The sequence below is a fragment of the Lissotriton helveticus genome, chromosome 2_1, assembly GCF_964261635.1.
Source record: "Lissotriton helveticus chromosome 2_1, aLisHel1.1, whole genome shotgun sequence".
NCBI classification, from domain to species: Eukaryota; Metazoa; Chordata; class Amphibia; order Caudata; family Salamandridae; genus Lissotriton; species Lissotriton helveticus.
Genome location: NC_136059.1, coordinates 1,134,898,074 through 1,134,923,660, shown reverse-complemented (window position 1 = coordinate 1,134,923,660; position 25,587 = coordinate 1,134,898,074). Strand labels below are relative to the sequence as shown.

General features: G+C 46.3%; 1 protein-coding gene across 1 annotated transcript in view; it reads left to right on the top strand.

The window, feature by feature from the left end:
• The window catches only part of CNTLN (centlein), a 1,434,305-nt gene extending 1,408,976 nt beyond the window's left edge, over nucleotides 1–25,329 (top strand). Inside the window, exon 27 of the mRNA XM_078675976.1 lies at nucleotides 23,945–25,329. Within this exon, the coding sequence (XP_078532102.1) occupies nucleotides 23,945–24,073 (129 nt within the window). The 3' untranslated portion in view covers nucleotides 24,074–25,329. The remainder of the gene's footprint in view (nucleotides 1–23,944) is intronic.
• The last annotated feature ends 258 nt before the right edge of the window (nucleotides 25,330–25,587 follow it).

Sequence of the window (25,587 nt, the reverse complement as noted above, 5' to 3'; positions counted from 1 at the left end):
TCAGAGGGCACTTCGAGAGACCTGCAGTGGTGGCTAACAGACCGTAATTGTTACAAGGGCAGACCACTTACCCTTCCCCACCCAGATCTCACAGTAGTGACGGATGCGTTTCTTCTGGGATGGGGTGGCCATTTGGGGAGGTGGAGATCAAAGGACTCTGGTCTCTGGCGAAGCCAAGCTCCATATCAATCTGTTGAAGCTTCGGGCGTTCCGATTAGCACTGAAAGCCTTTTTGCCGTCAATAAAGGGAAGGCTCGTACAGGAGTTCACAGACAACACTACCACCATGTAGTACTGCAACAAACAAGGCGGAGTGGGGTTGTGGACTCTGTCAAGAGGCTCTGCGTCTCTGGACTTGGCTGGAACACCAGGGCATTTCCCTTCTGGTTCAATACCTGGCCTGTACTCTGAATGCCAGGGCAGACGAGCTCAGTCAAAGGTGCCTTGCGGAGCACAAATGGCATCTCCATCCGGAGGTAGAACAAGGTCTCTTACAGCGGTGGGGAGAGCCTTGGTTAGATCTGTTTGCCTCCGACAAGAACTCGCAATGTCAGCAGTTTTGCTCGTTGGAGTTTCCAAGGCTGTTCTCGCTTGGCGACACTTTTAACCGCAAGTAGAGCTCAGGCCTCCTTTACGCCTTTCCGCCCATACCACTCCAGCCCAGAGTGCTCAAGAAGATCAGGAGCGACCAGGCACAAGTTATTCTTGTGGCTCCGGACTGGGCACGGAGAGTTTGGCATCCCGAGTTTTTAGACATGAGCATCGATTCTCTGGTCAGGCTGTCCCTTTGGGGGGGATCTTCTGTCGCAGTAGATGAGGAGGGTTCTCCACCCAAATCTGTCCACTCTCCGCCTCCTTGCGTGGAGATTGAGCGTCGACAGTTGATGGCTTTTGACCTTCCTCCTGAAGTCTGTGAGGTTATCTTGGCAGCCAGGCGTCCCTCCATGAAATCGGTATATACCTGCTGATGGAAAACAATTTTGTAAATATTTTACAGACCGGTCTATTGACCCATTATCTTCTCCCTTATCTGAAGTCCTTCTGTTTATACTATCTTTGGCCCAGCAGGGCTCCGCTCTGGGCACACGGAAGGGCTACCTTTCGGCCCTCTCTTCTTTACTTCGGCTACCTGAGCAGCCCTTTCTTTTCAAATCTCCTCTGGTGAAGAGATTCTTGAAGAGGTTAACCCACTTGTTTCCTCCGTCACCTTTTTTACGCCACAGTGGGACCTTAATTTGGTTCTCACCTTTCTGATGTGTGCACCATGTGAGCTGCTGCATTACAGCCCTCTGCAGTTGCTCAGCATCAAGACAGCTTTTTTGGTGGCAATAACCTCTGCCAGGAGGGTAAGTGAACTGCAGGCACTGTCTTCACAGCATCCTTACCTAACGCTCTTTCTGGACAAAGTGGTACTCCAAACTAGGGCATCTTTTCTGCCTAAGGTGGTAACACCGTTCCATCTGGGACAGTCGGTTATCCTGACCACCTTCTATGCACCCCCGCACCCTTCCAAGGAAGAGGAGCGTCTCCATCATCTGGACCCAAAAAGAGCGTTATTGTTCTACCTCTATCGAACCAGAGAGTTCCGGCTGGATAACTGTAATGACCTGATAATTCTGCCAATCACCAGGGCATACTAACCCTATCCCTTCTTGGGAACCAAAAGGACACAATACTTCACTATACTTACCCAAGAAAGGAATAATACTAACAACTAACTAAAGATAAATGGCTATTGCCGAGGAGCTCGCAAACAACAATAACAACGCAGAAACAATACCGGTGACGACAACAACGCAAACAACCCGGGGAAACAACGCAAACAAGGGGCCACTCGGTAAAGAACGCAACAAAGCCCACCCAGGTGGGACTGTATAAACCACGCATGCCCCGCCATATAATGCCTCGGGGTAGAATACTTACCTCTTTAGGCTTCCCTGGATGAGAGCGGGACGTCCCTCTCTCTACAATTGCCTGCAGGAAGGGAAACTTACCATCCTTCCGGTGTTACAGCATTTGGGTCAGAAGGCCCTTACCTCCCATCCCAAGGAACACAGACAAATAATTTTATGCTCTGGGGTTTCTTTATTACACAATGATAGAAGGACAAAAGGAAGAAATCACTACTATGTCACGATAGGCAATTTATATCATTTACAGCACCAACTTCAAACTACCAAATATATGATCACTAAATGCAATCAGAATAACATATTTATATAGAACTTATATTTATACAAATAATTGGAACCTGAAAATAGGAGAAGATAGTTAGATAAGAACAGCTAGAAAATAAGAGTTAGTGGAACACCTCACCAAGTTTCTACACATCCCATTTCCACTTCGCCAGAGTGGAGTCCGTTTCTCCAGCCAAAACAGGATTCTCTGCTCCACCGTCACAGCTACACGTCTGTACTGTGATGAACTACCAGAGATTTGGTCTCAGACAGCTCCTTTAGTACAAGTGGAAACATAGGATGAAGCTTCTAGCAAGCCTCGCCCCCTCTCTCTCTCTCTCTCTCTCTCTCATCAGATTCCATACTACTCCGTGCCAAGGACACAGCATCGGTTGATCAAGCCTTTGCTATGACTTCGAGACAGAGCCTGTACATTCCTCCGATATGAAACCGGTTTCTACTAGCATGCAGAGTGCAGAAAACAAGTGAAAGCAAAACATAACTTCTCACCTAGAAAGGCTCAGAAGATGGAGACAGCTCAGAAAATGGAGTCGCTTAAGCATAGGCCACTACTCCTGCGAAGAGCCAAAATTAGTATGCAAGATGGCATAAGATTATGCCAAAGCCAATAGGCAAGCCCTGCCATTAAGCAAGATAAAGTCAGAAACAGAAAGGTAAATAATCAAACCGTACTTTGTAGTGTGGCAGGCCTACACATTACCATGTTATGTGACAGTATGAATTGCAAAGCAAGATGACATGAGAGCATGTCAAAGGCAATAGTCAGCACCGCCGTTAAGCAAGACAAAGTCAGAAACAGGCCTACACATCACTATATTAGGCCAAAATATACTGAGATGGTAGTGGGCAATGGTCATAATCGAGCCATTTATCCATAAAATAGCTCAATCACTACATTCCACCCATGACCATTGTCCAACACCATCAAACTTATATAAAGTTCAAACAGTATGTAAAGTATTACTGAAATAATAAGAAACATAACTGACAGAATGTGCAGAAGTTTCTAGAGCGAAACATAGTCAAAAGACTAGGCACATTTTAAATGCAACAGCATAATGCAACTGAAAACAGATGACTAAAAGGTACACCACCCAAGATAGAACAAAGCATCAGGTAACCACCCAAGGAGCTAATCCCACAATCCTTTATCAAGGGTCTGTTGAACTTCAGATGACAATTATGCAAAGCAATAATATGAGACTGAATGGATTTAGAGTGGTCAGAACAGCATATCTCTGTAGCAGGAAAACCAACAGCAACCCCATTCCGGAAAATAGCTTGTTAATCACCACACACCTCAAGCAGGAAATCAGATAAATCAAAATCAATCAAGGTGTGGTTAACAGATTTAACCATAAGAAAAGCCAGTCTACTAATAGCCCTAGCATTATAAATTGTCAGTCCAGGAATCCCTACAATTGAAGCAGCTAAACTAATAGATTCAGACTTAGAAAACAGAATGACATAAGACCATGTCCAAGCCAATAGGCCAAAGTCATAATTCACCTAACCCAAATAACATTATACACGTAATCCTGCAGTATCCACCATGAAGCACATGTGTGCATCATCACCAATAATACTGCACCTCAACATTCCATACCTTCTATTCTTAGCAAGACTATTCTATTGAAAGACAGCACGATTATAGAACAGAAGAGAAGTAGGCATATGCAAGACCATCCTACATTAAGGCTAGGATAACATAACACACTAAAATCAATACAAAATGGTGGTGATTGAGGGTCACCATAGGGCATCAGACCACAAAAGTGGCTCTGTCACTACAATAACCAACTCTTATAGGCTACGTCGGTGCAAAGAGAGGCCATGCTGTGCAGAATAGGTCTATATCCCGATGGGTTATCCTCTGTATAAAAATCTGTTATGACTTAGCGAAAGAGGATTCCTCTGAAGGAATTAGGGCTCATTCCACCAGGGCAAAATCTCAAATCACGGCTCTTAAGCGTGGGGATCCCGTTTCCAATATCTGCCAAGCTGCAACATGGGCATCTCTGCACACGTTCACCAGACACTACTGCCTGGATTCCCAGGTTCGCAGAGAACGCCTGTTTGGTTGCTTTGTTTTGCAGGATTTTCTGGTCTAAGCCGTTCCGTAGTCCCTCCTCCAGGGACGGTATTGCTTGGGTATCTGTTCAAAGGTAAGGAATCCGCAGCTGCTGCTATCAAATGGTCAAGTTACTTACCTTCGGTAACACCTTATCTGGTAGAGACGTGATCTAGCTGCAGATTCCTTACCGACCCACCCATCCTCCCCGCACTGCAGAATTGATTTTAAGTGTCAGGGATGTTCCCTTTCAGGGCCCTATCTGTTCATATTTTAACACACCATGATCATTCACTTCATGGGTTCGCGCTTCTGTTGTGGAAAGTTGTGAAAAGTAGTGACATCCGTGCGCCGGAGTGGTGGTTATATTGACGATGGGGACGTCACCACGATGACGAATACGACTCCGATGACGCCACACTGAGTCGACGGACATTGGCTACCGGCGCGCAGGGGTACTGCTAAGAAAAATCTTCTGGATCCAGCCTGATGCCTGGAAGTTCAAAGGTAAGAGGAATCTGCGGCTAGATCATGTCTCTACCAGATAAGGCGTTACCGAGGGTAAGTAACTTGTCCTTCTGGAGAAAAAACACAGTTTAATTTTCTTTTAGAGGTAGCCAGGCCCATTGCCCAGATCTGTTGCCTTGTATGTAAGGCAACAGATCTTAAAGATGCTCCTTTCCTTCACTGGCAGCCAGTGAAGCGACATCAGTAAAGGAGCCGGCGAAGTACCCTGCGGATGATTGAAAATAAGTCTAGCTGCTGTATTCTGGACCACTTGGAGATTAGCCACAAGCGTTTCATTAGCTGCGGCCAAAAGAGAGTTCCCATAATCTAGAGGTTGGACTAATGTTCTTCTCAAAGAGAGCGGTAGAAGAGGAAAATTCTACGTATAAGTCGCATACTATGGAAATACCTGCCCGTGGTATACTAAATATGGCTTTCATAGAGAGTGCCTTGTCAATTTTTATGCTCAGGTTCTTGACCGATTGTTTGGGAGATGGAGCTGCTCCTATTGGGGGGGGGGCACCACTCATTAGACCATCATTCATTAGCACACATAGTTTTGGCTTTCCCGAACAGCATGATTTCTGTCTTGTCGGGATTGAATTGTAGGTGAGTATCCGTCATCCACCAAGAGATGGCTAGGATTCCATTCATGAAACGATCTTTAGTTGAATCTAAATCAGCATCAAAAGTGAGGGTCAACTGTGTGTCATCGACATAGGATATAATTCCAAAACCAAAAGGCTCCACAATCTTAGCAAGGGGGGGCCATATATATGTTAAAGAGGGTGGGGCTCAAACATGAGCCCTGTGGCACGTCATGAGGCCTTTTGAGCGCAGTCCCTCGCATGCCAATCTCATGCAGCCTCTTCAGCAGTCTAGAATGAGAGACCATATAAAAAGCTGCGGAGAGATCCAGCAGCACTAGCATGGAAGGGGTACTTGCTCCCAGAGCAAGTCTTAGAGAGTCTATAACTGCCAACAAGACTGTTTAGGTGCTATGGCCTGGTCTAAATCCGGCCTGCAAAGAGTCCAGGAATTAATTTTTTTCTAGGTAGGCTGTTAGTTGATTGTTAATTAGACCTTCTAGCACTTCACCCAGAAGAGGTTTCAATGATATGGGGCGATAGTTAGCTAAGATGTATGGGTCTAGATTGGTTTTCTTTAAAATTAGTCGAGCATATGCAACTTTCCAGTCAGAGGGAATAGTGCCTCTTTCCTCCATAAGGTTGAAAATAGATTGAATTTCCAGAGCAAGATAACTAGCTAGAGCCGCAAAGAATTTATGGAGGGCAGATATCTGAAGGCGAACCTGACTTGGCCAAACCCTGAGACCGCTGGACCTCTTCCAGTGAAAATGGTTCGAACAGAGTTAGTCTGGGGATCTCACCTGCTCCCAGGTCTTACTCCCTCCTGAGTTTGCAGGTGTTAATGGTATACTGGGTGTTAAACTTTAGATGGATCTGGAAAATGTTATCCTGGAAAAAGATGGCGAGAGAATCCCACAGTTCATGTGATGCAGAAAAGGGTTGTGCGCACGCCGGCTGATTAGTAAAATCACAAATCATTTTTGTGAGAGCTTTCGGGTGTTACCTGCCTGGTTTGTAAACCATAGTATATCAGCCATGGTTTATCAAATCTCAGCAGAGGACCAGCATATTTCACAGGGTAAATCTCCTTAGAATACACCACAATTCCCATAGTTAGTATGTTCCCGTCAACAAATAGTTTGTATTGTGACTAAAATCTGTTATAACCCTTTATATATGCCTCTATTTATCACCTTTTTAAAGAGGCTTTCACTGCATGCATTTCAATGTGGACCTTTCCCCGAGTGCTGTAATCAATGTCACACTACATGTCCATGTTATGGCCAGCAAATCAAGGGGGGAGCTTTGGGACCCCATCCTTCACATGCCCCTTGGGGTCAGTTTGTTCTCCCTCCCCTCATACATTGTTTTAATTTATTTTCAGGGTAAAGCTACCATGTACTTGAGTCCTATAATGGATGCCACAACATATTGTACAGGTTTTGGCCAACCAAGCAGGACTGGCTAGTGCTCTTTGAAGTTGCCAATCAGAGTGTATCCAAACACCAACAATTCAGATATCAGTATATTTTTAACCCCTCCTTCATCGCCCCTGAGTAACCTCTTTAAACCTGAATTTCTTAAAATGCTGAATAGATTTGCTCCAAATAACAAAAAAGGACTTTTTCTGAGAAACGTTACAACTTTTTACCAAATTTGGTGAAATTGTGTTCTGACACTTTTATCTGATAGAGACTACTAGCCGCAGATTCCTTAACGTAGAATTATTCCCAGGCGGGAGACTGGATCTGGAAAAAGTTTCTTTTCCCAGCATCTCTGCATGCCGGGGGCAGTACCGTGTGACTCCACCCTGACGTCCGCGGGTGTGACGTCAGCGAGGTCACATAAGCCCCTCCCCGGCGTGCCGACATCAGTTTTTTCCTTTTCCGCGTGCAACACGGATCCGGTTTCTGCTCTGGGCCTGTTTAGGTCTTTCCTTTCGCTATTGCGTAGTAATTTGTGAGAACAGTGCGGATGCCTTCGGGCTTTAAAACGTGTTCGTCTTGTGGACGCCTGATGTTGGCGACGGACCCTCACCTCATTTGCATGTGGTGTTTGGGGGAAGATCACGGCTCCACTGACTGGAGGCGTGCCAACGGTTGAAGCCGAAGTCACGGCGGGAGCGCCGGATGAAACTTCTCTCGGCTCGCATGTCCAGGTCGGCTTCGTCACCTCGATCAACTTTTGTGGAAGGTTTTCGAAGCAGCCGTCATCGTCGTCGCCCTCATCCTTCTCCTGTGCCGCAAGAGCGTCGCTCCGCTGTCGGTAAGTGTCGCAGTTTGTCCCCGAGGGCTGGTTTCCAGCCTGTTGGGGGCATGGGCTCTCCGCGGGTGATGCGGCCCCACGTATCGTCCCCCTATCCATCATTTCCCGGTGAGGGGGCGTCGAGAGCCCAGATGGAGACTATGCAGCGGCTTTGCAGGCCTCGCTGGCTCCTCCTCCTCCTCCTTCCCCTCCTGGGACGTCAGGGGATCCCTTGCCCGGTGCTGGGCCTTCTGTGGCGTCGCTGGCGGCTCCGGCGCCGACTGGCTCGGATCCAGGCTTGGAGGATGTGGGGCCGTTGGGGTGCGGCTCTTTGGGGGTCCCTCCTTCAGACCACGACGCGCCGGCTTTGCCGCAAACTCCTGCGGGAGTCCCTGTGGTGTCGCTGGAGGTCGCCGGGGCTCGAGTCGCATCTCCGAGCCCCATCCCCGAGCCCCTCTCGGCCCTTTGACAAGGTGATCCTGTCTAAGGCCGAGGTGACACCGTTCCGGCGCTGGCAGCTGCTGGCCCTGGCGGCGCCACAGGGTTCGGCGGACCCCCCTCGTCCAGTCATGGGTCGAGGCTGGCTGGGGACCCCTCTAACCCCCCCGGGCCCCTCTCATCCCTCCGCGCAGGTGGCCGCCTCGTCAGAGGTTGAGTCAGCCTTGACGGGGCCACAAGGGCCTGTGGTCCCCTCTCTTCCCCTCGTGGGTCGAGGCAGGCGGGGATCTCCCTGTCACTCCCCGGGCCCCTCTCGTCCCTCCGTGCAGGCGGCTGCCTTGCCGGAGGTCGAGTCGGCCCTGGCGTCGCCATGGGGGTCGGTGGGCCCCCCTCGTCCACTAATGGGTCGAGGCTGGTGGGGGACTCCTTCCCACTCCCCGGTTGCCTCTCACCCCTCCATGCAGGCGGCTGCCTTGTTGGGGGTCGAGCCGGCGCCGGCCGCCTTGGTTGGAGCCCCGCCCCGGTCTCCGGCGCTGTGTGATGTGACGGAAGCCTGCCCGGCGTCACCGGTGGGGCTGGATGACGACGACGCCCTGCTCCAGGTTCTACGGCACCGGACGTATTGTGGACTCGTCTTCAGACGTCCCCTCTTCCCCGGAGATTGGGCGCCTGCTGGTGTCATCCTCGCCAGAGACAGGCCGCTGCGTTGTGGCTTTTTCCCCAATGTCATCAAAGGCCGGCTCAACACCGCGGCCGTGGTTTTCGCCAGAGGAACCACAGGCACCCCACTCCTCGGTGCCTCTTTCTCCCTTCCGGACCTGGCCCTTCCCCACTCCGATTGGCTTAGGGATGGCCGCCTTAGCTTGTAGCCGTCGCCAACAGAGGAGCTGCTTTCCCTACCGCGGGCTCCTACGGAGGCGGGTGCGGCCTTCGCTCGCGCTGTTTCCACGGCTGTTGGAATTCTACGCATGGGTGATCCGGCTGCTCATTTCCCTGCGGATCATCTTTTGGAGGTTTCCACCAGGGCTCTGGTGGGAAGGAGCTGCTGCTTCCCTTTGAGGGTTCGCTCCGTTCTTCTCTGATGGGGGCTTGGGGGAGCTTCTGCACCGGCACCTTCCGGGACCGCGTGACCCGGTGTGCCTTTCCCTTCACCCCTCTGACAGTCGGCCACTTTTGCGGACTGCCTTTCCCTCCCTGCGGTCGCTGTTGTCTCCACCATCACAGTAGACACGTTGGCTGGATTCTTGGGGGCGCAATATGTTTGCTTAACACTTTGTGTGTTGGCTAGGGCCACCTCTTGTTTGTGGGACTCGGCGGACTCCCTTGGATCTGCAGCATCTCAGGAGGGTGCTGGTGTTGACTTGCGGCACCAAGCGTTAGATGGCCGGGAGATGGCGGCATTTATTCTCCGCTCCGCTCTGGACATCTCGGAGGTGCTCGGTCGTGCCATGGCGTCTTTGGTTACCCTTCGCCCCCGTGCCTGGCTTCGGGACAGTGTGTTCCCGGAAAATGTTTGAGAACGGCTGGTGGATCTTCCCTTTGATGGCACTCTTCTGTTCCACGCCCCGGCTGACTCTGCCATCCGGAGGTTCTTGGCGGGGCTTCTGCCGCCATCTCCTTCTCCACCTCCCCCTCAGTGACCTGTAGGTTGATCTAGTTCTTGGGAACTGTTCTTTTATTGGGGCGGGTCACCCCATTTGTGTGATCTGTGTGCCCACAAGTCCTCTTTTATTGGGACTGTGGCTCTGTTGGCTGCTGGCCAGCCCTTTTTGCTGTGTGTTCTTGCTTGGATTATATGCACCAGGTTGGCCCTGAGATTAGGCTTTCTGTTGTTTGCTTTAGGCTGCTTGACAAGCCTTCTGCAGGGCTTTTTTCCCGCGGTTCTTTCTGTTGTCCTCTGCTGCTGAAGTTTCTTCCTAAGAGGGTTCCCATGTCTTGGGACTAACATACCCCAGGTGGGGTAGTGGTAGCTGTTATATAGCTTTTTCTGTGCTTGGAAGTTGTGGTCGCCTTTGGGCCTCTGCTCTCCCAGGCGTTTAGGTACGTTGCAGGTGCAATTGACTTCTAGGTGGTTGGAATGCCTTTGGCGGCGCCCCGGGGTATCCTTCTCTGAGGTCGCTGTGCTGTAGCCTGGTCTGCCCTGCCGTCTGCGGCTTGGCGTCATGGCTCTGGTTCCACCTCTTTTTATGTCATGTGTGCGGACCCCTTCCTGAGTTGTGTCCAGGGCCTTCTTCGCCTTCTGGCTCTCTATCGTGGGGGCTGAAATGGATTTCTGTTCCTCCCTCTTTCAGGCGCACCCTGCCCAGTCTTCCTGGGTGTCCCTGTTCTGCTCTTTCTGCCTCCGCCTTCTGTATTGTTTTAGGCACTGCTCTGTTTGGTCTATTGACTTTTAGCTGTTGTGGGATCTGCTGCTCTCTTCGCGGGATGTGTTCCTGGGTGATGGGGGGGGGGACTTGTCTTCCTTCTGCCTCGTCTCCTTGGGGTCTCTGGGCTGATCTCCCTCCTCTTCCTTGCCTTGGCCCTGGATGGAGGTTTTTGTTGTCGGATGTAGGAGTAGGGTGCTTCGGCCTCCCCTTGCCTTGCCCCTGTTCCCTCTGCGGAGTGTGAACAGGTTTCCTCTTTTTCTTCCTTCTTCTACTTCTTCTTTCCACATCTCCCTTGGGATCTGTGGTGTTCTGACTGTAGGGGTTCCCCTTGCCTGGGGGGACAGGCCTCCTCGCCCTGTCCGTCGGACTCGTCCCCTATGGGACCCTCTATTATGTTCAGGCTGGTGGGATCCTCTCGCAGACCCTCCTTCCGCGTGGGTATGGGTAGGGTATCTATTCTACGTTAAGGAATATGCGGCTAGTAGTCTTTATCAGATGTACAAGTTACACACCTTCGGTAACGATGTATCTGGTAGAGACGATACTAGCCGCAGATTCCTTCACGACCCACCCTTCCTCCCTGTTCTGCGAGAGCCCTTAGCTTGCTCCTCTGCACTCGCCTGCCTCTGGGTGCTTTGTCTTCTGCGAGTGCCCTCTTTCACTCCTCTCTTGCGGGATGCTAGTTTGGTAGAGTTGCATTCATTCCTCCCTTCTGGTACGTGACTGGTAGGTTAATGGGTGCTCCAGCGTCCCTACGCTCTGGTGCTTCCAGTGTGGGGCCTTCTCATTTTTCCTTTTTAGGTCTTGCCTACGACGAACGCGCTGAAAGCGCGTTCTCGCAAGCGAGAACTATAGTCGTCGTCTCAGCAGTCTGAGACTGACGAAGGGAGGCAAGACCTGGCCACGCGCAGCGTTTCCCCATAGGATAATGTTGTGCGCGCGGCCAGGTCTTGTCTCCACAGCATGGCAGGAAAGGATCGGATCGAGTCGCGCGCCTCGCTGGAATGCAGGGGAGTCTGCAGAGAGGCGCGCGGCGCTGATAAAAGCTTCCATGAGCGGCCCCCTCCTTCCTGTTGCGTTACCCGCACGCCGACATCTGTTTTCAATTATTGTGCCCAGATACGGGTGTGATAATGGAAAGCAGATTGCTCGCCGTGGCGAGCGCGCGCAGCACTTCTGGGCTTGTTTATTTTTTTACTTTAACAATTATTAACGTGCCCTTCACTGTGCGCTTCAGATACATAGTGAGCAAGACCCTTAGTTACTGTTTAACTGGTAGAAATTGCCGTTTCCGTTGCTCGCGTCATTCTCCAGAAGATTAATTTTCAAACCTCTCCTTTCGAGGAATTTGTTTCCAAGCGTAAAGTGACTGCCCTTCTCTTTACAGAGCCCGGAGCATGCCGTGTCTGGGATTACACAATCTGTCCCCAAGAGCTGGGCCATCAGTCCGCGGCATGTTCAGTCTTGTCCTGCTCCCTCAGTGCTTCCCATGCCTGGCATTGCTCATAGACATCCAGAAATGATGGATAGCAGCGCCTTCCCCTCCTCTCACATAGTGAAACTCCTGAAATGTGCGTCTAATTGTTCAAAGGTCGCGCGACCGAGCATCTGCCTGAAATACTTCTTTCACACACCCTACAGCCATTAGACACTGACAGACAGCTCATTGAAGCGCATGTCAAAGGGTGTTACCCACTGTAGGGCTCGGGTGTGAGGCCATCGTCGGATGCAGAGACTGGTACTTATGATGAAGAGTGCCAGCCAGGTGAGTGTGCGCACATTGCTGCTGTTCACAGCGAGTGTGGCTCTCCACACACATTCTGACAGCAGAGCGTATGTGCACAAAATGCCTTGATGTGGGGATGAGTTGGTGACTCGTGTTTGTGACGTGACACAATAGTGCCTTGGAGAGGCTTTCTCCACACGCTGCTTTGCAGACTCTCACATTTGTGCCTCGGGTGTGGTCCGCGTGTGAAGAACAGTGCCTTGGAGAAAGGCTCTGTTCATGCACTACCGCGTGCGTTTGGGCTGTGCAGACAACACTGCCAAATACACGGTCTTGCTTACACATGCGTATTTCGTATGTGTACACATGTTCCCTGAAATATGTTACAGATGAAAACATTTGTTTTGGGTAGGTGCGCAGAGATTGCTATTCCTGATGACTGTGTGGGTAGAGTCAAGGCTGCTCTCCTTAGGTCTGTTACTCCGGTTGCCGTGGAGCTAATGGCGCCGTGCCGTGACGGTGCAGGGACGATGGCCAAGCAGGTTCTTGTCCTGACCGAGGCACCTGCCCTGGTGCAGCTGCTAGAGGTGCAGCCCTCCGAGCTGTTGCATTTTTCTGTAGAAGCTTTTTGGGGCATGACCCAGGGCATACCGGAGGCACAGAGCTGTAGGGTAGTGTTAGATGGCATGCCATTTCTGCATATGTGCGTGGTGCCTGTCTGCAGTGTGTGTGTATGCAGGGCCTGTCTGCGGTGTATGTGTGCGCGTGCGGTGGCTATCTGCAGTGTGTGCGTTTGCATCAAGTAATCCGTATTAACTGTACAGACACAAATGAAACGAGATAAAAACACATTTTAAATACATCTTTATAGCTCAATCACGTTCTGAACTCCAGCATAGGTCTTTTGAGGTGCTGCAGCTCCACCTGCATCCCTAATTCCTGTGCCTATATCCGGATCATGTTGAAAATAATACTCCAAATATTACTTTTGCAAAAAGCTTAGATTCTCTTACAACTCTGCTCTTGAAAGTGTCGAGATTCACTCACAGCTATGCTCATGTGTGGAAGAGAAAAGTGTGTGACTGGATATGTACTCACAGTATCTCTTGTAGAGGCATAGGATGCCCATTCCTGCTTACACATAATTCACAAATAAAAATCTGCATGTTCTTTTATTGCTACATTAAAACAGAGATCTCATTTTTCGTCTAGAAAATATCCCATTAGATACTACTCATCTTCCAAGTCCTTCTTTCGATCTGCGCCTATTTAGTTTCTTTTTTTTTGGTTTATTGTTTTTCTTTTTCTGCCTGTCTCCTCGGTCTCCATAGCTCCATAGCTCCTGTCTCTCACACCTTTATTCTACCCAGGAACTACATATGTACCCTAACTCCACTCAGGCCTCCCAGCTCGTTTTCCTCCCATGTTCTGCCCATTTTCTCTCTATTTTTTCTTTCACTGAATCTCTCATAGTTTCCCGCTTTTCTGTTGCAACTGCTTTGTGCCTGACCTCGCTCTGTTGCTTTCTCTTTCTGACCGTTTTCCTATTTGTCACTCATGCTTTTACTATGCTCATTTTATCCACTTAACTTTTAACATCTTACTGTTTTCCGGTGGCTTTTGCGCTTCATTTTTCTTCAATGTCGAACTGTACATATTTATGTATTTTAATGTATACAGTGCAAACGTAGCTAGAAAGTAACACTGCGCCATACAAGAGGGAATAGGCTAATTCTGTATCATGCACATAAAGGATTTCAGTAGGGACAAATACATGCAGCTCAATGGGACTCTTCTTTAAATGAGGCGAATGGGCCTCAGAAGCGCCTCACTGCTGATATTGGGTGAGTTGCTCCTAGGACAGGTGGTTGCTGTTTTCCAGGCGCTAGATAATCAGCAGCATCCGGTCTCCAACTTCTAGGTCTAGAAACAGATCATGGGCTCAGCGAGGGAACAGCGTCCGAAGTGTGTTTAGACTAGCATTTGCAATACAATAGGTTTCACATTTGCGAGAGTTTAAGCTATTAGGATTGTAAATGGCAATGCCTTTTATTTACGTTTTAAAACTCAAAACATAAATAAAAGGCATTGTCATTTACAATGCCAATAGCTCAAACTCATGTGAATGCGAGACCTATTGCATTGCAAATGCTTGTTTCCCTTGTTTGGAGTTTCTGACTGATGTGCAGTCCTCTGAGTTGGGGTCTCTTGGATGGGCCTCAGCCTTGACTCCTTCCAGGGGCCACAACTCTCCCTGATAGTGTTGTCCTGGGGTGAATTGTCGTTGCTCTTCTGCCTTTCACTGTTAATGGACTGTGGTTGCAGGCTTTTCGTCTGCCGCATAGTTTTGTTGTATGTTTTTCCTGTCTTCAGGGAGAACATGGTATTTGTTTGCAGGGTTGCTGTGCAGTAGCTGTGACTGCTCTTTCCTTCTATGACTGTCGGTACCATGGTCCCTGGCACTTTCCCGAATGGGCTGTTCCACTCCATTTGCTTCCTTTCTTTCTGTCTATCTGCTGTTCCGCACACTATTCCCATGATCCCACAGTTTTTGTTTGTGATGGCTCCGCGTAGTAGCGCGGAGAAGTTCTCAGAAGAAAACTGTGTCAGCGTGCCGGGTGGGGCTTATGTGACCTCGCTGACGTCACGCCCGTGAATGACGTCTGGGCAGAGGCACGCGGTACTGCTCCCGGCGCGCAGAGATGCTGGGAAAAGAAAAGTTTTCCAGATCCAGTCTCACGCCTGGGGATAATTCTATGTTAAGAAATCTGCGGCTAGAATCGTCTCTCCCAGATACATCGTTACCGATGGTAAGTAACTTGTACTTCTGCCTCACTTCCCAAATTTACTGTCGAAATCAGTGTATTGGGACCCCACCTTTTTCTTGGCCCCCAGTTGATGGATTGGCTTGACACTTTCCAAGAAGGAACTGAGGTGGATGAACTTTTTAGGGGGGGGAGGTTCTTCAAATGGCACCTGAGTTATTATTGAAGCAAAAGTGCTCTTCCTATGGAATCTCTGGCCTTGCTATAACAAGAGAGGGGCAACTGCCACTGTGTAATTAATATGTATATATAAAGACACAACTGTGTGCCTTCTCTGAAAAATGTATTTTACAAAAATAGTGTGTGATGAGAGAAAAAAATCAGAGATGTCAAATTTCGTCCACCTTATGTACTCAAATATAATGTTACTGTTCATCACAATTTCTATACAACACAATAGAAACTCATGTGTTTTTGCGACGTATTAATATTGACATGATATTCATTTTGTATGAATGTCTAGAGATTAAATCCTCCATGGATTCAAATGTATGTCACACAAATCATGAAGTTGTTTGCAGCTGGCTCATAACTATGTGAGCTATTTCCTCCGGAATACGACTTTTTTTTTTTTTTGCACAGTTTTATATAGTGCGAACTAGACCCGAACCGAATCAGGTATCAGAGCGCTTTACATAGCACCAGTTACGTTACATGAGGACGGACACACATTCATTTTTTTTAGGCACGGGGAGATTAAGTGATTTGCCCAGAATCACAGGGGGTTTTTGGCGTCGTTACCGAGACTCGAACCCAGATCCCCAGGTCCGAGGTCGAGCGCCCTAGCCGTTAGGCCAACTCCTCTGACCAGCAAGCTAAACAAGGAACTCTGAAACGTGTAAACCCAATGAGACCTCCTACTAGTATTTGAACTTGTCTTATGCAGGTCACATGCAGTGCTGTGCAGAGGACACAACGAAGCTTTTCATATCGAGTCTATGGTAGAAAGTTCAAATGTTAGCTTATGCACATCAGTATGCGCTGTGTCATAAGCTGAAGGACCTTCAGGTCAAAGAAGTGCTCGGCTGCAATGGGAATGCAGGTGTCTGAGCCTCAGTGTTCCTGGGGGGGTGAGAGCAAGCTGGGAAGGAGTTGTGTGATTTGAGAGGGTTCGAAAAGGGACACTTGGTTACTGAAGGGTCAATAAAGGACGCGGAGAGTCCTAGAAGGAAGCCTGGGTGTCTCTTAGAGCTCAGTTGCAGTGCTGGTCTGCTATGGGATACTTTATGGCTTGGTAATAATCCCAAAGAGCTCATAGAAGACGCATTATGGCTCTGATGTCAGGCACATTGGATTGGATTTGAGACTTGTTAAGCGCTCGATTACCCGATGGTGTCTTGGCGCTAATATCCAGCTGATGAAAAGAAAACCACGATTGCTTTGTTAATGTATGATTTCTTCTATTTATTGAATAGCTATGTTTTTAGCTGTTTCCTAAATTCGAGTAGTGATTTGCAGTTTTTTGGTTGTAGCGGCAGGGAGTTCCAGATTCTCATTGCCCCTAATATGAAACTCCTGCCTCCCCATCGGACCCAACGGACCTGGGACGGTGAAAGCAGGCTGAGGGTCTACACGCCCAGTTAAGGTGCAAGTACGGGTCCCTGGTTGTTGGCGTAGAGAATTTGAAAGCTAGCTAAGGACTTCTCTAGTAGAGGAAGGGTTTTAGACTCGCTGAAAGTCTAATGATCACCTGAGGGCCAGAAGAGGATAACACATTGGCCTCTTAACAGGGCAAGGCAGTCATAGTCATAGGTAGTTTGACAGGCTGTGAGAACCGTCAGAGTGAGCCTGAAGGTCATTGAGGTTGACTGATAGCCAGTGATGGCTCAAGACCAGAAGAGGGTCTTGGATTGTATATTGGACCCTTGAGAAGCCAGCATGCGGTCTGTGATGGCAAGCTTGAGAGGCCTGTTGCCAGCTGACTGAGAATGTGGAGCCAATAGAAAAAGTAAGAGAAAAGTCTACAATTTTGGATGTCTTACGGAGTGGCAAATAAAGAAATGGTAATTAGTGGATGAGGGAGTCACTGGATGGGGCCCCTGGGTAATGCTACAGGTTCTTAGAGAAAGTTATTGGTTGCTGTGCGAAGATTTGAGCCCTCCCAGAGAAAGTTGGACACTCCGGGTACTATTTGCCGGTGGCCGACGAGCATGTTTTTCATCAACGTCAAAGGCTGCAGATACGCTTAAAAAGACCACTGTGCAATTTAAGACTATAAGAACGTTGCTTTTTATATGAGCAAGGCAATGTCAGAGCCAAAATAAACGAATTTTCATGTCATTGATTGTGGTATGGGTGTCCATATGTGTGAGTGGTTTGACATCCTCTTCTTTGATTGTAAACTGTAGCTTAAGTAACTTGTGGTAAAACTCAAGAGACATGGTGGGAGTCATTGGATTATTAATCAGCAGAAAAAATGATAAGTTATTGGCGATTCCTCTATGTGTTTTTTATTCTGGAGACCCAATTTGAGAAAGGGATAAGGATAGATTAGAGGCGAAAGCTCAGGGAACTAATAAGAAAATGTGCCCGATTGGCCTTGCAAGTTTGACAGACACTCATTTGTGTATGTGTGGGGGTGAACCAAGGTGTGACTGAGAATTGACGAGACTCTGGAAAAACAGTGGCAGGCACCTTTTACCATTAATATACTTTAAAACAAGGTGGGTGATGGGTGTTTCCCAGAGGAGTATTGTCAGACTATAAGCCGAAGACAGTACTAGATACTCAGGGGCTTATTTACAAGCCCCTTGCGCCACCGGTGCGTCACTTTTAATATAGGAAAAAGTGATGTACCGGCGGCGCAAGGGGCTTGTAAATAAGCCCCTTAGAGGCAGCTATACAAGCCATTTGCCCCACTTTTACGTCACTTTTCCCATGTTAAAAGTTACGCAAAAGTGGCGCATGGGGCTTGTAAATCTGCCCCGAAGTGTGTTGTAAGGCAGTGGCGCATGTAGGTATTTAGGGAGACAGGCCTGTGGCTCTTGCCCGTTATCCCTTTCCGTGTGTATGTGAACAAACATTTCCTCGCATGAGGTAAATCCTGGTGAGTCTTATTATGCTGAGTTTTGTATGCATTTTTTACTGAAATGGCAGCTGAGGGACATAAATCCATCATTCCTTACAGCTCTAAATGGCGACAAAATATGTACACAATGCTATCAAAAAGTCCAGACTTCAGAAATGTGCGGAGTCAGCTGTTTGTTAAAAGGCCATTACACTGTCCTGCTCGAGACAAACCTGTCTGCAGCCTCTGATCAATGGCTGTTTCTTTTAGCATTCATTCACCCAGGGCTCCGTGTACTGCTCCGCACATACGAGGCCGCAGCTCCGGGAGCCGTATTGATAATTCTCGCCGGCCGCCTCTCTCTGGAGAGCAGTCAGCAGAATGGTTTCACTCGCCGGTGCCCCAGAGATGACTGGAACCTCGTATTGATCATCCGATTGCAGATAAATGACAGCTCTGCTAGTATTGCAGATTACATCATTAACATGCTCGCCAAACCATGACTTGTTCAATAGGACGTTTATCTTTTTCATTTTACTTGTGCCCTTTTATCATTTTTATGATGGAAACACAGAGCCACGCTCAGTAAGCAGGCGCTCAGGCAAGCCAGGGTACAAGTTACCGGGAGGGACAAGAAATCGAATGGCCTTAGCAATCCTGTTGTTGTAAATGCTGTTTATAATGTTGTTCAAGTGTATATCAAATAATGAAGGAAAAGACGTTTCAGTTGAGCAGAGTGGGTTTAATAAAACCTCATCCATAAACAGCCACAGTTAACTGACTAAAAGAGAATCATGCTAGTAGGTACATTCTCAGAACTTAGAATGTAGAGAAGAATGGCATAACTTAAAGGGGAAGGAAAGGATTACAAGGGAAAAGAGGAAACATCACACATCTCCCTTCTTTGCAAAAAGAAGAAGAACAATAAATTAATCAATGCAAGCAAAAACTAATGTAGGTTAAACATAGTCTTTCAAGTGATACGGAGCACTACGAACTCTCTGACTTCTTGCAGGAGGAGAGGGTAGCCTGTCGGATATGGAATTGGAAGGAGAAAAGAAGTTACTGCACAAATTGGTATCACTACAAGACGAATCAACAATTGAATTAGGATTAACCAGCACAACACGACTCTTGTTCCAGATTCTCCCATCTTCAGTCTTTACAGCATTCTTGAATACCTTTATGACAGCTCTAACATTAGTATACTTGGACCATGGTTTGCGCCCAACTGGTGTCTTTATTTTCACAAGATCACCGATTTTGATCTCCAGAGAACCCACACCTTTCTTCTTGTCAAAATATATTTTACGTGCATCCTGTTTGGACAGTTCTCTTGTTCTCCACTCACCTATGTCATTATCCACTAGACCTTTGTTTAGACACATCCACCCAGGACACAATAAAGTATTGGGAATTCTACCTTTAAATAGTTCAAAAGGAGACCTCCCAGTAGAAGAATGGGGAACGAAGCGATAAGTATTTATCCTGTCTTGGAGAGTGGACTTCCAATTCAGACCAGAGGCACGAGCAAGTTGAATAGACTCCTTCAGGGTCTTATTGACCCTCTCTACTGCACCATTAGTCTCAGGGTGATATAGGGAACATTTCTTATGGGAAACACCACATTTTTTAAGAAAATCAACAAAGACCGAGGAACAAAACTGGGGCCCATTGTCAGACAGAAGACTATTTGGAAAACCTTCTTTGTAAAACAGAGGTTCCAAGAACTTGATGATGGAATCGGTGGTAATTTCCCTGACAGCAGAAACCTCAATCCATCTTGAATAAAGATCAATTAAAATGATGAGGTAGGGAGTATCGGTAATACCAGATAAAGGACCTACAATGTCAATAGCAACTTCATCCCAAGGATGATCAGGTAAAGTCCTCTTAACTAAAGGCATTTGTTTGGTCTTTAGGATCTTATCGCTTGAACAACACTCAGGACACTCCCTAACCATTCTTTCGATTTCAAGATCCATACCTGGCCACCAGAATTGCATGCGTAGAAACTCTTTGGTTTTTACTATACCCAAATGACCACAATGAGCATGGGCTAACAACTTATTTCTAAGAGAAGAGGGAGGAACAAGTTTGGTACCTCGAGTCAACAGACCATCATATACAGAGAGTTCATCCGAAACTAACGTCCAAGGTTTGGACAAACGAGATTTATTCATTAAAGACATCATAACTTGAGAAATCTCATCATCTTTTCCTAACTCCGTCCTCCATTCAATTTCAGTAATTGCACCATCAGTTATTTCACACACATTGGTACCCTCATCAAGTTCACAAAAATCATCAAGATCACCATTCTCACTATCAACCAGTCTAGATAAACAATCAGCTGACCTGTTAGCAATCCCAGGAATGTACTCTACTTCAAACTCGAATTCCTGCAAAGAAACAATCCACTTCCTGATTCTTGAAGAAATGGCATCAAGACCCTTCTTTGAAAACACTTCTTTCAAAGGCTTATGATCAGATAGCACACATACTTTCGTTCCCCAAACAAGATTCCTAAACTTTCTCAAAGCCCAGAAAATTGCAAGAGATTCCTTCTCTATTACTGAGTAATTAGACTCAGACCCTTTAAGGCACCTGGAAGAACAACAAATGAGGTAATCTTTACCATCTCTCTTCTGGACCAACACGGCACCTAGACCTTTATCACTAGCATCGGTGAACAACACAGTGGGAAGGCCCGGGACAAACGCATGAAGAGAGGGGGCTTTGCTCAACTCTTTCTTAATACACTCAAATTCACTCTTACATTCAGGAGACCAATTATACAAAACATTCTTTGCAGTTAATTTTCTCAAATTGTGTGTTTTGTCTGCAAAATTGGGAATGAACTTCCCATAAAATTCTACCATACCTAAGAATGAGAGAAGTTCCTCCTTACCAGTCGGTTCTTTAACTTTGCTTATAGACTCAACAAGTTCTTTCTTTGGAAAGACACCAACTCCAGTAATACAATGACCTAGATAGTTAACTTCCTGGACCCTAAATTTGCATTTGGATCTCTTCAAAGTCATTCCAGCACCATCTAACCGTTTCAAAACATCAGACACACGACTATCATGTTCAATAACACTACTCCCATAGATTAACAAATCATCTTGATAACACTTGACACCTGACAGACCTCTTAAAATCTTGGCCATGATTCGTTGGAAAACTGAGGCAGCCGAGACGAGGCCAAAGGGCATTCTCTTAAATTTAAATGTGCCCATTGGTGTAATAAAGGCAGTAAGGTCTTGTGAACAAGTATCTAGCTCAACTTGGTGGTAAGCGGAAGCTAAATCGAGAGTGGTGAAATATTTTGCACCTTCTAAAGTGCTAACTATTTCATCTATGTTGGGAAGGGGAAACCTATCAACAACAACTTCCCTATTAAGAGCTCTTAGATCAATGCAAAGACGAATTTCGCCAGTAGGTTTCTTTGCAATGACCACGGGAGCAAGCCACTCAGTTGCCTCCACAGGTTCAATAATATTATTCTTCACCAGTTTGTCTAATTCCTCTTGTACTTTTGCTTGTTCAATCAGAGGAATCCTCCTTACTTTAGCCACTACAGGAGAAGCATTTGCTCTTAATCTAATATGGTGTTTGTAGCCACGTAGACACCCCAATTCTTCTTTAAAGACACTTGGAAATTGTTTAGCCAAAGATAAAGATAACCCTTCATCACTCTTGTTATCATGTACTGGGTTAGATACCTCTTGAATTCTGACTTGGGGAATGGCATTTGGATCAAGTGTCACTCCTAGATAGCGTTGTTCTAACCAACCTAAAAGTGCATCCCCTTTCTTTGACACATAGACTTTACCTACAGTGATTCTTGAACCAAGTTCTATCTCAGCCATGAAATATCCCACCATTCCAATGGGTTTCTCGCTATACCCCAACGGTAAAATATCACATTTAAACAGTTTAACTTTGTCTTTAAATAGTTCATTATACAATCTTTCATCAATTATAGTTATTTTTGAGCAGGAATCGAATTTTAGATTTATCATTGAGCCTTCCACTCTAACTAAATGAGAGGGATGATCAGATTTGTCATCCTTAACTTCAAAACAAATAGACCTTATTTGAGGTTGAGGCCACCGCCTTCTTGAGTAGTCACTATTATACGTTTTGCTCCTGCACAACCTTGCAAAATGACCTTTCTTATTACATACATTACATGTTATTTTCAATGCAGGGCACATTGGAGAGTTAGCTAAATGATTAATTTGACCACATCTATAACAAGTAAATCTGTTATTAGAGGAAGAAAAAGAAGGATTAGTAGATCTAACATTCCTCTCATCATTTGTGACATTCTCCACTTTTTTTACTTGACAGACAGTTTCATCAATTTTTATTTCATCTTTATAGTCAGAGGTGGATGGCTTTTCTTTTTCTTTCTTTAGTTCTCCGACACATCTTGTCATATGCTCTACTTGTTTAGCAATGGTCAAAACTTCTTCTAAAGGAGGCTCATCTTTTAGCCACAGTTCTTTTCTTATATCATCATGTGCGCATCTCAAGACGAACTGGTCACGTATACGTTCATCAAGCGTCTGACCAAAGTTGCAAGAGGAAGCAAGTTTCCTCAAAGAAGATACGTACTCTTCTACAGTTTCATCCCTTTTCTGTTCACGTAGACCAAAATGGTACCTCTCCATGATGGTGCTAAGTCTAGGTAGATAATGTCTATCCAATTGTACAATGGCAATTTCATATTCATTTAGATTTCTTTGTTCTGCAGCTGATAAGTCTGGCAAATGTTCAAGAACATCTTGTCCTTCGCCTCCTAGACAATGAAGAAGAAGCGAATGTTTTCTTTCAGCACTCAAGTTGGTTCCGCAAACTTTAGCATAATTTGCGAATATTTTCTTCCATTTTTTCCATTTTACGTTAGGCTCCCCTGGACTTGTAAGAAAAAATGCTGGTTGTGTTACATTTTGCATTTTTCTTAAGAATGAGTTTATTATTATTCTTTTTTTTTTTATTTAATTTCCTTAGTCAGAACTATATCTTCTTTTGTACTGAAATTCAATGTTTGTTTAAATAATTAGAACGTGTTATAACAAAGAATAACCTTCCTGAATGTAGAATTATCCCTTAGGAATGCAGTATTATTCATTAACAAAGTACATTCTGTTGGAACGTTTTTTTTATTTTTTTTTTATTGAGGAACCATGTCAATTGTATTTAACATTGCATTCCTTTAACTCTTTGTGCCGTCAGTGTGATTATCGTGTTCTATCTCAGCGCGTTCAGTGCATTCAGCTCTCTGTCCGTGCGTTCTAAATGTAACGTTCTATTTTAGCGCATTCAGCGCGTTCAGCTCTCCGTCAGCGCGTTCTAATGAACCGCAGCGTGGTCCTTCTGAAACGCAGAGTGGCGTCAGTGCATCCGGTACGCATGCGCTTGAAACGCAGAGTGACGTCAGAGCAAGGCACGAGAGCAGAGCGCGAGCAGTTAACGTTTCCCTTTTAATCGCGCAATATCTTAATCAAATAATCTCCAAGTCCCATATTTTGTTCACTAAACCTCCCGCTCTCCTCACCAATATGCCACTTATGGCGCTGCCGCTGGGAAGTCTTCGCTTCACTTGCGCTCTTGAAAACAGCCGCTGGAGGAGGGGTAGGTCAGGAACTCCGATGTGTTGTCATGTTGAGGTTGTTTTCGTTTCCGATCGTCGCCAGTATAATGTTGTTCAAGTGTATATCAAATAATGAAGGAAAAGACGTTTCAGTTGAGCAGAGTGGGTTTAATAAAACCTCATCCATAAACAGCCACAGTTAACTGACTAAAAGAGAATCATGCTAGTAGGTACATTCTCAGAACTTAGAATGTAGAGAAGAATGGCATAACTTAAAGGGGAAGGAAAGGATTACAAGGGAAAAGAGGAAACATCACACTGTTGTTGGAATCATAAAGTTCAGAGGTCTCTCTGTGTTTCTTTTCAGTTTCCCTTCGCCTCGCATCTCATGCAAGCGGTACAGGAGAAGATGGACGAGAGGAGAAGGCTGACGGAGGAGTACTGTTCGCTTGTGAAAGAACGAACTGACAATCATGTCTCAGGCCCATCTGCGTAAATGTGAAATGTGGCGGTTACCGAGTTCTGTGGAATTTTGGCGGGAGAAATGGTGTGAAGGATGTGACGTGCGCAATACCTCACGGTTCAGTCAGTGGAATGCTGACCGTGCTGTCTTTTCATTAGTGGTGGGTGGAATCCTCTCTCCTGGCCACGTGAATGTATATTATGTTTACATTGGTCCACTCGATGTAAACCCAGGTCTCTGTAATGGCAAGAGGAAAGCAACGGGCGGAAGTAACAGGGTACCTTTAAGAAGACAATCATTCCCTTGAACAGATGACGTTTCCCAGCTCCAAATAAACCTCTCGTGTCATTTATTAATCGCAGCCGTGCCAGGGCACGCTGTCGCTCTGAGCACAGCTGATGGGTTTGGACATTTTGTGACCTCCCACGCCAGGCTGTCAAGGCTCCGCCAGCGATGACCAGATGCTTACTATTGATCTCCGCCCCTTAACGAAGACTGGCCAGCCCGCCCCAAGGCACCACGGTTCAAAACCCGCAAGTGGGGTCACGTGTAAACTAGGGCTCAGGGCAAAGGGCAGAGCTGGCTGCAATTTGCAGTGGTCAGATATGTGTTACACTGTAGATTTGTAAGGTTGTTACTGTCACAAAATCTCTTAACAAGAGTGACCGGGTGCGGGCCATATTTCCATTTTTCCATTTTTCCATTAAAACATCAATTTGTTCTTCGGGTTATGTGGCAGACCCACTGTTTCCTTTACTGGAGCTCGTGCACATGAATTTACCAATATAATGTTTGTGCCTTTCAAAAATTAAGTCCATTTTTATTTCAAAGCTGCACTAGACCCCAGACTTCAGAACTGTTTTCAGAATGGGGCTAGCTGCTTCAGCCCTGTCATCAGTTTACATTATTTTAGAAATTGACAAAACCTTGTTGCACCACTTTAAAAATAAAGACTATGAGCCCCATTTTGTTAACCCTTTTGCTAGGAAAAATATTTTAAGAGTTAATATTTTATGCCTGTTGTACTTGAAGTTATGCTGCATTGCAGGGAACTCTAGCATTGTTATAGCAATCATTCAGAACTAGGAGCTGTAAAGATAAGTAACCAATGCATTTCCTAGTTTTTTGTGCAGTATGAAAAGAATGTAAAAGTCTGTTTTATGTGGGCATTTTTTATTTTATGTGATCTCTTTAATATAATTATTTATTTTCAGGCGAACATTGGCTTGCATCTGTTTATTATAATGTTGGGATGCATTTGTTTTTAAATTAAATCTGAAATTTCTTAATCCTTTTTTTCGTACATTTCATTTCATGTTTCATTTTAAGAGAAATTAAAAAAAAACTCCGCTTTATGAAACATTCTCACCAGTGGTTCCTATCCAAAAGATGTTGAAGGTAAAAGATGCACTACGAGAAACTTTTCACTTTTTATGGTCAGGCTTGATAGCACAGCTGCCGTCAGAGAATTATGAGAGCATCACTACTGAGGGACTATGGCTCAGCCCACGTGTTCGCAGCCAGGAGTCCATGTTTTGATTGGGAAG